The sequence below is a fragment of the Strix uralensis genome, chromosome 2 (assembly GCF_047716275.1).
Source record: "Strix uralensis isolate ZFMK-TIS-50842 chromosome 2, bStrUra1, whole genome shotgun sequence".
NCBI lineage: Eukaryota > Metazoa > Chordata > Aves > Strigiformes > Strigidae > Strix > Strix uralensis.
Window position 1 is genome coordinate 116627834 of NC_133973.1, and position 12210 is coordinate 116640043.

The following is a 12210-nucleotide window of genomic DNA, read 5'->3' on the forward strand; positions in this document are numbered from 1 at the left end:
TGATGAGCATGCAGGTTTTAGTGCCTGCTTAAATCCTCAGAAGTGAAAGTACAGATCACAAAAGAGATACCCAGAATCCCAGGCAGTACATACATCTGCAGAGAAGATGAGATGAGCAGCCAAACATCCAGTTAAGGTCCTGGAAGAGGCAGGATGCTTATCACAAATGCTTATCATGGTGGATTAATGGGGGGAAGATAAGGAAGAATATAACACTACAAGTATCTTCATATTGAAGATAATGATTCAACTAGGGTAATTAGCACAATAACTGTTAATTCTACCAGTTAAACAAATGGTTTACATGAAGACATTGAAAAAACCCTCTTATTTCAACAGAGTAAGAGCCTAGCTAGGTTCTTGAACATAAGGTTTAAGTTCTCATGCTGCAGGAAGTACTGAAACATAGGAAGAGTCTTTCATATACATATATAAATTGAGCTCATCCCATAACTGAGTCAGCCATTTCAATGCAGGTCTCTGATGTAGTTCAAGCCTTTCCCTTTAATTGATCTATTTCAATAATTGTTTTTCCAAAGATCATCCACTGATCTTCAGCTCAGGTGTCTGCACCGAATAAATGTCTTAGAAGAGTAGGCTATGGGCATTTTTAAACATGTAAGTTACTCAATAGTTCAAAACTGAAGTTAGTCATCATAAACAAGACAAAAGCTACTGTAGATTTGCAAAAACAAGGGAGAGTTTCACTGGGATTTATATCAAACTGCACTCTTCCCAGATAGTCACAGAGTAAAACACACAAGCTTCAGCTCTCCAGAGAAACTAAAATGGATATACCTTATATGCAAACCAAGCTCCTCTTAAGATCACCATGCTAGTAAAATGCGTAATTGGGGTAGTCCAGAATACACTGTAACTAAGTCTGGCATTCAGCCTTGACTTTTTAAGTATGACAACAAATAATTTTATTAATTAGATGTACAGATGACATTTTAGGGTACAACAGTGATGATTAGCTCAGTAGCATTTTGATATTACATATACCCACATAATCAATATAAACAGTATGGCTATTATCCTCAATTTGATCATCTTCATGAGGTTCCTTTTCTTCCTTTTAAGATATTATTACTTGATAGAAAGGGGGGAAAAATTATATGTAACAGAATTAAAATGAACAACACGTTTTGGGGAAAAAAATTCTCCTGTTAACTGCAAACAGCAACATCAAAAGAATAGTAAGGAAAAGAGATTCAAACCCTGGAAATCCATGGTGAAATTAATTCAACTGCAGGAAAATTCAACCACAGTATCAGCAGTTGCAAGCCTGGAAGCATAGCTGAAAGCAAAGCCAACAACAGCTCAAGAAATGCTGCTTCAGGTTACTCTTTCTATCCCTACGCCTGCTTTTGGGCTCCACTCCCCGCTTTGCTCTCGATGCCTGCTTTCTTGACCTCTTCAGTGTCTTCAGTACTGTTGTGGGCAACTGAGCACCACTCAGCCATTCACTCACCCCTTTCCCCCCAGCACTCAGAATTAAAAATGAAGCAAAAGGCTCAGGAATCCAGATAAGGACAGGGAGGGGTGGCTCACCCATTACTGTCACAGGCAAAAGACACTCATTAGGGGAAAAAAAAAGAACATCACTTTAATTCAGACACTAACAACAACACTTAACAGAGTAGGACAGTGAGAAGCATTACCACATCTTAAAAACACCTTCCCCCCACCCCTCCCTTCTTCCCTGGTTTAGTTCTACTCTAGATTCCTCTACCTCCTCCCCTCCAGCAGCACAGGGGGCTGGGAATGGGGGGTGCAGTCAGTTTGCCTCTTCATCCACCTTGGGGGGAGGAGGGAACCCCACGCATTCTTTCCCTGCTCCAGCGTGATGTCCCTCTCACAGAAGACAGTCCTCCATGAACTTTCTCTGGCTGAGTCCTTCCCATAGGATGCATTCTTCCCAAGATGCTCCAGGGTGCGTCACCCCCCCATGCTGCAGTCCTCCCAGCACCAAACTACAACAGCAGGGGCTTCTCCTCCCCTCAGAGTCCCAGCCTCCTTTAAGCACAGCCATCTGCTCTGGTGAGGGGTCCTCTACAGGCCACAGGTCGGCCTCTGCTCCACTGCAGACCTCCCACGGGTGGCAGGGGGGGCAGCCCTGCTGTCTCACCACGGGATATGGCACACCTCTCCCCCTTCCTCCTCCTTTCTTTCACTGACCCCAGTGTTCGCATAGGTGTCCTTCTCATAACTCTCCCTCATAAGTCCCAACTCCCTCCCAGGTTCGCTTTCTTAAATACGTTATCGCAGAGGCACAGCCACCGTCACTGACTGGCCTGGTCTTGGCCAGAGGCGTGTCTGACTTGGAGCTGGGGGAGCTTCAAGAAGTTTCTCACAGGGGACACTGCTGCAGCCCCCTCCCCCACTACTAAAAACCACACCACACAAACCCAGCACAAATACATTCCCCTCCTTCCCCCACCAACCCTGTCCCACATGGGTCCTGCATTGTACTGCTGTTCTCTTCAAAGGGCACATGCTGCAGCAGCTCAGAGCAAGGAGAAAGCCTCCCAGCTTCTTGTTCCTCTTCCATCACTACTGCAGACCCTGCTGCCCAAGAGGAATGACTCTACAAACTCCTCAAGCCATGCAATGAGGCCAAATCCTTCTTGACTGCTAGCCAAGTTAGTGATTCTCTTTTAATAGATAGATACTGAGTTAGGATCATATCCAGAGCAGAGACACCTCCCTAACAGCAGCCAAACTTCTTCTGTGAAATTAAAGCAGAACAAACTGTTCAAAACTCTTTAGGTAAACCACTGCAAGAAGACTAACAAAAAATTTTCCCAAATCCCTCTGAAATGGTAGCTGATACTTCCCAAAAGCATTCAGCCTGAAGGAGTTACAGTACTGGGAAAATTTCTGCCAAAATGGTTGAAATAAGAAAAATTTAAGATGCTATTTTCAGCTCCTTTAGTTCAGAGTAGATGTCTACAACAGCAGGGAGGCTCAGCTTTCATGAAGGGACAGGAAGAGCTTCTCCTGAAGAACATTCTTTGCGCTTTCATTTTTTTGCATCTCACTTCAAGGACTAACATCTTTGAAATCACAAAACCAACTGGAAGTTGACAAAGTAGGAAAGCCTGGTACTCACCTCAATCAAAGTGAAATTAGGATAGGTATAGTTTTACACTCTTGAGGAATGGACTGAAAATAAAACTATTCACTCCCCCCCACACACACCGAAGTTACATGCGTTTCCTTTTACTAAGCAGTTTCGGCTGAAACATTGCAAGAAAAATAATCTCAGGCAGCAATAAGAATATACAACAGTTAAACTTCAGAACACTGGTTCTATCAGTATTTCTTCGCAAGCTTGTCACAAACCATAACTACAGCACATTATTCATCAGTTTCTAAAAACATGGCATATACAAATATAAGCCTGAATAACTTAAGAAAATGTTTGAATAATATTCATGGGTGTATTACAACCTCTGAGGCAACAACAATGCCAGTTTAGTTTGAAGTCTTCACTTAAATAGAAGTGAGCAAGTTTTAATCATTATGAGCCAAAAAGAACTAATCTCTTTAGGAAAATAACTGAAGTGCTAATGCAAAAGTCAGATCAAATATGTAATTTAAGACACTGACTCTAATCATGGTTTTAAACTGCTGCATTTAATCTGCCCTAAGGCAGGCAGTAAATTGTAACTTAAAAACACTATCATTTTTAGACAGCAAACATAACAGGTGCGCAAAATCTCCCATGACATTTGTACTGATTTTATACTTCTATGATAAAAATACAGCACCCAGCGTAGAATAACATGATTCAAACAAAATCCAGCATGCACTCAAATCAATACTTTTAATAAGTCTGTTTGCTAGTAGAAAGAACTTATGTTACTTACTGCTATTTCTCTGCATGCAGACATAGAAATTCCAGTACCTTCTATTTGCTTTAAAGCGTAATCTTTATCATCTTTCCTGTGAAAGAAGAAAATAAGTTTTTTTAAAAAATTGCACCATTAATTCAAATTGTGCTCTTCACCACCATTCACAGGACAGTTTCTAATTAATACAAATTCTGCATCTTATTTTCTTTTGCTTCTTTACTAGTTTAATGTCTGGATACCCAGCTAAACCATAAACTAACCACCTTGATAAAGCTAAAATGTAAATTTGCTCTCACTACATAAATAGGGTTTTTTTAAAAAAATCCTTTTTTAAACCCAATGATCAATATTTCTTCTATTCCTTCCTTCTCTTCTTAAGAAGAAAACAAAAGCAAACGTTTAGTACAAACTAGAAATAAGTCTAGCTAGGGCTACATCTCCCATAAATGCATTACCCTGGGACACAGCAAGTGTTCCCCGTGTTGTAATGAATTCTTGAGTAGCCCGGAAGCAACATCACAGTAACATCTTATCTTTTCTTTCCTCTAGGTCACAAAAAGTGCCCTAAAATTTTGTTCCTACCAAAGTAATAAAACTAGCAAGATTAATGAAAAAAACGCAAGGTCTCTCTGCATCTGAAGAATCCAAAGAAATGTTTGTTCAGCTTTAAACATGCACAACACTTAAAAACAACACCACCATTCCCCCATACTTTAACCAATATGTACCTTACAGTCATTTATTTAAAATGCAAACCCATTAGTAACTCCAGCTACCAAAAGCAAATGAGGAAGAGACACACTGCAGCAAAAGAAGACATTGAACTCTTGCCCAACCTCAGTCTCAAAGAACTCAAGAGTTGGAGATGGAGTGCTCGTCCTTCCCACTTGTGGGCTGGCATCCACAGCACTCCTGGGGGACACGGCACTTAACAGTACTGCCTTCAGAATTTGGAGCATTCATATAGCCCTGAATCTCCAGGTTACACAAGAATCCTTATTAACTTTTAATTAATCCATCTTTCACAGCTGTGAAGAGCCAAGCTGAAAAAAAAAAACCCAACTCAAACTTCCTAAAGGCAAATAAAACTGCAGTTAAGCATTTAAAACATACGCACTTGATTCCTCCAGCTCTCACTAAATATTTGCAAGGCTTTGAATTGCTGTATTCCTACCTGAAACACACACTTTCCCCTATTCATCGCTACCTATTTAATCTCTCAAATTATCAGGTCCCATCCAAGAGATTTTTCATGGGGTTCAGAGACAACCCACTGTTAGCAATAACCTTTCAAAACAGAGAAGAGAGAAAAAGTGGGAGATTAATGGACAAAATCTGAACACAGTTAATGAGGAGGAAGAACAAAACAGCAAGTGGGCGAGAGCAGATTTCAGTAAGAGGGCAATTAGATGGATTCAGCAAGATAAAAGAGGGGAAAAGATACAGGATCTGACACAAACAGGAAAAAAAAAAAAAAAAGAGTAGGGAGGACAACAACACAAGGCATTAAAAAGCTTCCATATAATAAAACCCTAAAACTTCCCAGCCTGGCAAAGAAAGAGCCAGTGCTGACAACAGACTCATACATGGCCAGAACCAGGTGCAGGCAGGAAACAAGTTCTCCCTATTTCTCACCTTAGAGGAAAACAAGTTGCATAAAGCCCAAAAACAAGAAACCATCACGGTGTTAAGCATGTAATTGAGGTGTGCAACTCATGATGCCAGAATATTGTAGGCATCAAAAGTATAAACAGATTTCAAATCAAATTACACAAATTTATAGAACACAGGGGAGTTACGTACTCCTTCAAGAGCAACTACTGAACATAACCCCAACCTGCTTTCCAGCACAGAGATTTCCTATGCTGCTGATGGAAAAAGATACAGGGAAATTTTGTCAGCTAAAAATAATTTTACCCTCTATCTGCCTTAGCTAGCAATGCCTTGCGGCTGTTACTGCATAGCAATATGAAGCAAAATGGATTGGACTAGAGGTTATTCTCATTGCCCTATGTGCTCATCTACTTAGTTTTGAAGGTGTTTGGAGAGATCCCTATTTCATGAGAAGTGCTACCACACAACAGCTACTGTTAGAAGTATTTACCACCAACAGAATACAAAGCAAAAAGGGTCAGACTAAAGGTTATTCTCATTGCCCTGTTGCTTATCTGCTTAGATTTCAAAGTATTTGAAGGAGAATTCAGTATAACGAGAAGTGCTACCATACAACTGGTATTATTACAAGCATTTCTGCTAGCACTGTCTACAATGAAGCCTGTCTTACATTTAAGATTGTACAACTATTTTTAATTGGTCAAATTTTTGCCAAACTAAGTCTGGACGAAAATTTTCCATACCAGATGGCAGACTTTCTCTGGAAATTTTTAGAAAAAAAATACTTCAGCTGTTTCCTAGAACAAAACTGGAAGAACACACTTTCAGTTGTGTATGTTATCTCTTCTACAATCATTGCTTTAATGTTGAAATTTGACAGGGTGGTTTAAGAACGTACCATTTGTTCTCCTCAATACAATGGATGAAGAAAGATGTCTCTTAAAATTAACCTCACATTAAAAGGCTGTTAAACAGTCAAGACCCAAAGATCCCATGCCCAACCTTGCTCTGCCCTGAGAGCAACCGAGGGCTGTGGGGAATTAACCACTCGCTCATTTGCTCTGCCCAGGTGCTGCATGCAGGAACCAAGAGCAAGTGCCCTCTGCCCTGTCCTCAACCTACCCATGCAGTTGAGAGGAAATATAAGCATGGTAAAAAGAAGGAAAAGAAATTAAAAAGCCTTCCAAGACTTAAATTCTCTGAATTGTGCATGCACAGTTGAGATACAAAGCAGCAAACCAATTAATAACCCTCTCTAACATCTGTTCTACACTGAGGCTGGTAACACACCATGGCTACCCATTATACCATTAGCACCAGCTTTTCCGCTAACAGAAGTAGGAAAGTCCTACTTCTACCTCTGAGTCAAGCAATGATTTCCTTGGGAGCCAAGGGAAGTGGGGGAAATAACTTTTAAAGAGAATGATAAGAGTTTACAGAAGTGTTTTGAAGCCAAAAGGAAAGCCAGAGTGACCAAGCTTATTTTACACAACTTCCAAAAACATTTTGCCAATAGTCTGTTTAGAATTGTCAACACAGCCCAAACTGCTTCCCCATGATTTTGGATATGGGCAATTTCCTTCTCTGAAGATGAAAAGATGTTCAATGACAAGAAAGAAAAAAGCAAACAAGAAAAAAAGAAGGGAAAAAAAACCCCTGATTATAAACATCTTCCACAGCCAACTGTTGGTAACAAAATTGACCACTTAGAAGGAAGGAATTTAGTTGAATTATGCTTTGAGTCTTACTGTGCCCTTAAAATGCAAGCTGCTAACAGAGAGGTCCTGTTGGGAAAACCAGTCCACTTTCTCTGCTGCCTGGGAATGAGACGTTAAGTAACTTCAGCAGCTCCTTCACCTACCAGCAGGCTTAGAAAACCTGGTCAATCTGCAAACTTATTTTCATACCAATATATCATACTTCCCTGCACTTAAGTAGGCTGGCATCTTCAGCACAGTAATACTCCCCACTAGTAACAGGCAGTTGTGAGGGCAGTAAGAGTAAGAAAACTCACTTCGTACATGGCTGCTAGAAATATTGTAGTCACGTGCAAGCTACATAACCCTGTGTAAAAGTGTCATTTCCTCAGAGGGACAATATTAACATCAGAGATATAAACTTGAAAAAAAATGGGTAGCTGCAACGTAACTTCCAGAGGACTTTAACAACAAGAATAAATATACCTGCAAAATCACCATAAGAGACCATAACTATCTAGTTTCGTTCTTACAGCTTGAATAAACTAAAACCAAACATGCCATCTTTAAGAGAATTAAGCTATTACTATAATGCTGCTTCCAAATACTAGTTTTTTTAAAGTTCTATTGAATTTGAAAGTACAATGGCACAATAAGAAACATTCACTCTATCTGGAAAAAAAAAAAATCAAAAGGAGTAGAACAGATGCCTGCTGAATGCGAGCACGTTGCAAAGCTTTAGTATTAAAATGCCTGGTATTTCTACCCTTTATTTAGAAGGATACTTTAAGCATAAATATGTTCAGCAAGTGGGAGAAAATATCCTACACATGGAGAAAAAGGAGTCTTATTACATAAAAGGCAGTTTTAAAAAAATCAGTTCTACTGGTATTTCATCTCATATCATACAGTTTGCAGAAAAGTATTGGCACAATGCTATAGTATATCCTTTATTCAGATCACTAGATGAGTTTAAAATTCAGTTGAGCAATAAAAATAGCATAATAAAGTACCAAAGCCTTAAAATCAATGGTAATAATTCTAAATTTACATTACAGTTACAAAGATATTTCAAATTTAAAATTAACTGGTCACAATTTAGGAATAATTTTGTCTTTACAAACAAGGAAATGTAAAACTTGACTGCAGTTAAACATCTGAGGGAAATAGGCTCTACAGTCTTACAACTACCACAGGGAACTATAAACGCAGCATCTCTTCTACAGAAAACTCTAAGGAATCTGCTAATTGTTTATGGTTCTTATTCCCTAAAGAATACAAGTCCTGATAATTAAAAGGTAAGCCTACCAATAAAACACATGTGTTTTTTTTTTTTTTAATTCTACCCTTGAGAACTCCATTAACATCAATAGTAGTTGAAGTAACACATCCTGATTAAGCACAACTGTCTCACTATTGCTGGAGTGATTCTGCCACTGCAGTACTAACTCAAAATTCCTGAAAGCATTAAATACAGCATTTTGATTTTACTAGCAGAAAATGAATTTGTGCTGTAGAGCACCTAGATGGACACCAAGTAACTCCAAGCCCTAAACTGTACAACATGTGTAGAGTAGCCCATCTCTATTAACAGCAAAATATGGACACAAACTTTCTTACATGCTAGGGAGCCAGGTAAAGCAAAAAAATACTAAATCTTTATTACCTACCAGAATGTCAAGCAAGAAAATAGATGAATCTGAGGTTTTATTATAGTTTAAGTATCAGAAAAGCGTTCAACAGAAAAGATTTAAAATACAAATGAAGAGAAAGGTAACATGGAGTTAAACTCTGGCATTCCAGTTAGTTTTCTTTGTCTCTCCTCCCCTATGCATTTTAGTGAAATTTGTAACAAATACATGGACGCACTCCACAAGTAGATTTGAGATGGAAGGAAGAACTTAGCAAAACACACTGCTATAGGTTAGAATATGAAAATAAAACACTTATGACAGCAAATTGTAACATTTAGGAGACTTGACATTTTCACTTTGTGGCATCAACTCCTGCCTCCTACCCCAAGTCACAGCAGTGTTACTTTTTGGTTTTGTTTTTACATCAGACTTTTAAATAAATTAAAATCACCCTAGTCACACATGATATCCAGTGAAGTCTATTGGAAGAAGTAGTAATTCAGTTCTTTGGAAGCACAGTGAATGCACAAATGCAATTTTTGAAGCTGAAAGATTTTATACCTTTATACTAAATGCCAATGCTGTACACACAGCAAACACCTAAATACACACCAAAACAGTAAGTTGTTTTCTAGAAAGCTCATCAAGATGAGGGCAGACTGGTACCCATTCAAATGATGACTTGGAAGAATAGAATTACTTCTGTTTTCTCTTCCAACACCACATTCATGGCACCAAAGTCTTGCCAGAATAAGATATTTATACCAGGAGTTCTATTTATTTTTGCATTTTGTACCTGCTGTCAATCCAGAAAATGGGTGGAGAACCAAGTGACCAAGGACACAAAAGAGGCTGAGATTCTCAGTGCCTTTTTGGCACTGACTTTCACATCACAGTCCACTTGAAGAACTACCACGTTCCCAAAGCTATTGGCACACTCCTGGTTAAAGGAATTAGAGGCAAACCAAATTAGGGACAACTTCAACAAACTGGACACACACGTAAGTCCATGTGACCAGGCTGGCTGCATTCAAGAGTGCTTAACCAAGCTGGCAAATGTCATTGCAAAGCCATCTGCAAAAGGTCACGGTGAACATGGCAGGTTCCTGACGACTAGAAAAGGGCAAGTATCAGGACCCTCTTTGAGAAGAGCAAAAAGGTTCAATGATATTATAGGCCAATCTGCCTAACCTCAGTCCTTGAAAAGGTTATGCAGTGAACCCTCCTGGGAAGCTATTTTCAGGCCCATGAAAGAAAAGATATGACTGGCAACAGCTGGCAAGGATTTTCCAAGAATGAGTTGTGCCTCATTAACCTGATTGTCCTATACAACGAGAGGACTAGCTCTATGGACAATGGAAAATACTGGATGTTACCTTGGCCTTAACAAAGCTTGTGACATGATCTCATAGTATAATCATAGCCAAATTAGAGAGCTTGGACAGCCTAACTACAGAACAGCTCTAAAAATCAATTGGACTGCCAGACTTAATTGGTTGTAATCAATGGTACAAATCCAACAGGCTGCCAGTTACTAGTACATGCCTCAGGGGCAGATACTGGGGCTGATATAACATCTTCATTTACAAATGGAAAACAGGATGAAAGGCATCCTCAGCCAATCCACAGATTATGCTAAACTGGGGACAATGGTTGACATACCAAGGAACTGAGCAGCTATCTAGACAGACCTCAGACACGAAGAATAGGCAGACAAGAACCTCAGAAAGTTCAAAGACTAGTGCAAAGACCTGTCCCTAGTTTGGAATAACCCCACACAACTGAACACACTGTCAAGTGGGTCAAAAGCAGCTTTACAGAGCAAGACCTGAGGGTCTTGGTGGACAAGCTGAACATGACACAGCAATGTACCCCTGTGGCAAAGGGGTCCAAATCCTGGGCTGTATTAGCAAGAGTGTACCCAGCAGGTGGAAAGAAGCAACTATTCCCCTGTGTTCAGCACTGTGAAACTACATCTGGGAGTTCCATATTCAGTTTTAGGCTTTCCAGTACATGAAAGACACTGACATAATGAACAAGGCCAGCAGAGCAGCAGGAGTCTGAAGTACATGACACATAAGGAGAGGAGAAAGAGCCAGGTCTGTTCATCCTTCAGAGAAGGCTAAGGAGGGATCCTACCACTGCCTTCAGTTAGGTAATGGGGAGTACAGGGAAGGAGTCATACTCTTCTTGGAGGTGCCCAGCAAACTGGTGAGAAGCAGCAGTCAACTAGCAAAAAGAGAAATTTCAGTCACATAGCATGAAGAAAAAAACCCCATGGCTAGTCAAAAAGTAGAAGAGATTTGACAGAATTCTTCATACTCAGAGATATTTAAAACTCAGCTAGGTAAAACCCTGAAGCAGCCTGAGTGAATTTCAAAGTTAGTCCTGCTTTGAGTGAAAGGTTGAACCAGATACCTTCTAGAGAACCCTTCCAACCTGAAGTATTCTATGTGGGATTGTAAAATGAACTACATTGTTTATGATTCACGTGAGACTGTAAGGAGTTTCACAGCTGTCTAGTACATTCATTATGTATTTTCAAGACACACAGCTAATTCCTAATACTGTTTTCCATGTCTGACAACAGTTCCAGAACTTCACTAGAAAAGAAACAGGGCAATTCTGGATGCATACATACATAACTTTGAGGACCATTTACTCTAAAGAGATTTAAAACTTCATTTTCAATGTAATTTAATTAGCACAAGGACACAACTTTGAATTTCATCTCTTACTGGAATAGTATCTTCCTTTATTCAATATTTAGAGTTTGTCCAGTATTTGCAATAGTAACTGCCTCTTAAAAAAGGAAATCATTCTATGGCTCGTTGTAAAACTAAAGCAATGCACAGATACTGGTACTTGTAAGCAGCATAAAAAAACCCCAAAGGTTACATTTTTGTGAAAAAGCCTTTAGAATTATATTTTTCCTCAATAGTATAATTACTGGTATCTGAACCTCCAAATCTTAGTATATCCTATAGATTATTTGTAAGGATGCCACACAAATTAAGAATAAATGCATTCTACCTACTGGATTTCAAGGACTTTCACATAGATTCCATAAACTTCCAACGTGCTTTGACACAGAAAACCATGGAGACCTAACAAAACCCTTCCATCCCTAAAGGAAGTTGACTTATGTCCCCAAAGACCACTGCACCCTGGCAAGATCTGTATTCTAGACATGGATGCTAGAGCACTGTACTGGTTTTGGCTGGGATGGAGTTGGTTTTCTTGGTAGTAGCTCCTATGAGGCTGCATTCTGGATTTCTGACCAAAACCACACTGATTACACACCCGTATTTTAGTTGTAGCTGAGCAATGCTTACACAGTGTCAAAGTCTCTTCTGCTCCTCAGGCTGCCCCATCAGCAAGTAGGCTGGGGTACATAAGAAGTTG

General features: G+C 39.6%; 1 protein-coding gene across 13 annotated transcripts in view; it reads right to left on the bottom strand.

Annotated features, from left to right (window-relative positions):
• LOC141939714 (cyclin-dependent kinase 8) overlaps positions 1-12210 on the bottom strand; it is a 90352-nt gene that overhangs the window by 57798 nt on the left and 20344 nt on the right. For 7 of the 13 annotated variants that reach the window (XM_074859987.1, XM_074859982.1, XM_074859985.1 and 4 more), the window contains 2 exons: positions 4697-4903; positions 3876-3951 (listed from right to left, as the gene is read on the bottom strand). In XM_074859987.1, coding sequence (XP_074716088.1) covers positions 3876-3951; positions 4697-4761 — 141 coding nt within the window. In that variant the 5' untranslated portion in view covers positions 4762-4903. The remainder of the gene's footprint in view (positions 1-3875; positions 3952-4696; positions 4904-12210) is intronic. The other 6 variants (XM_074859988.1, XM_074859989.1, XM_074859979.1 and 3 more) reach the window with 1 other exon arrangement.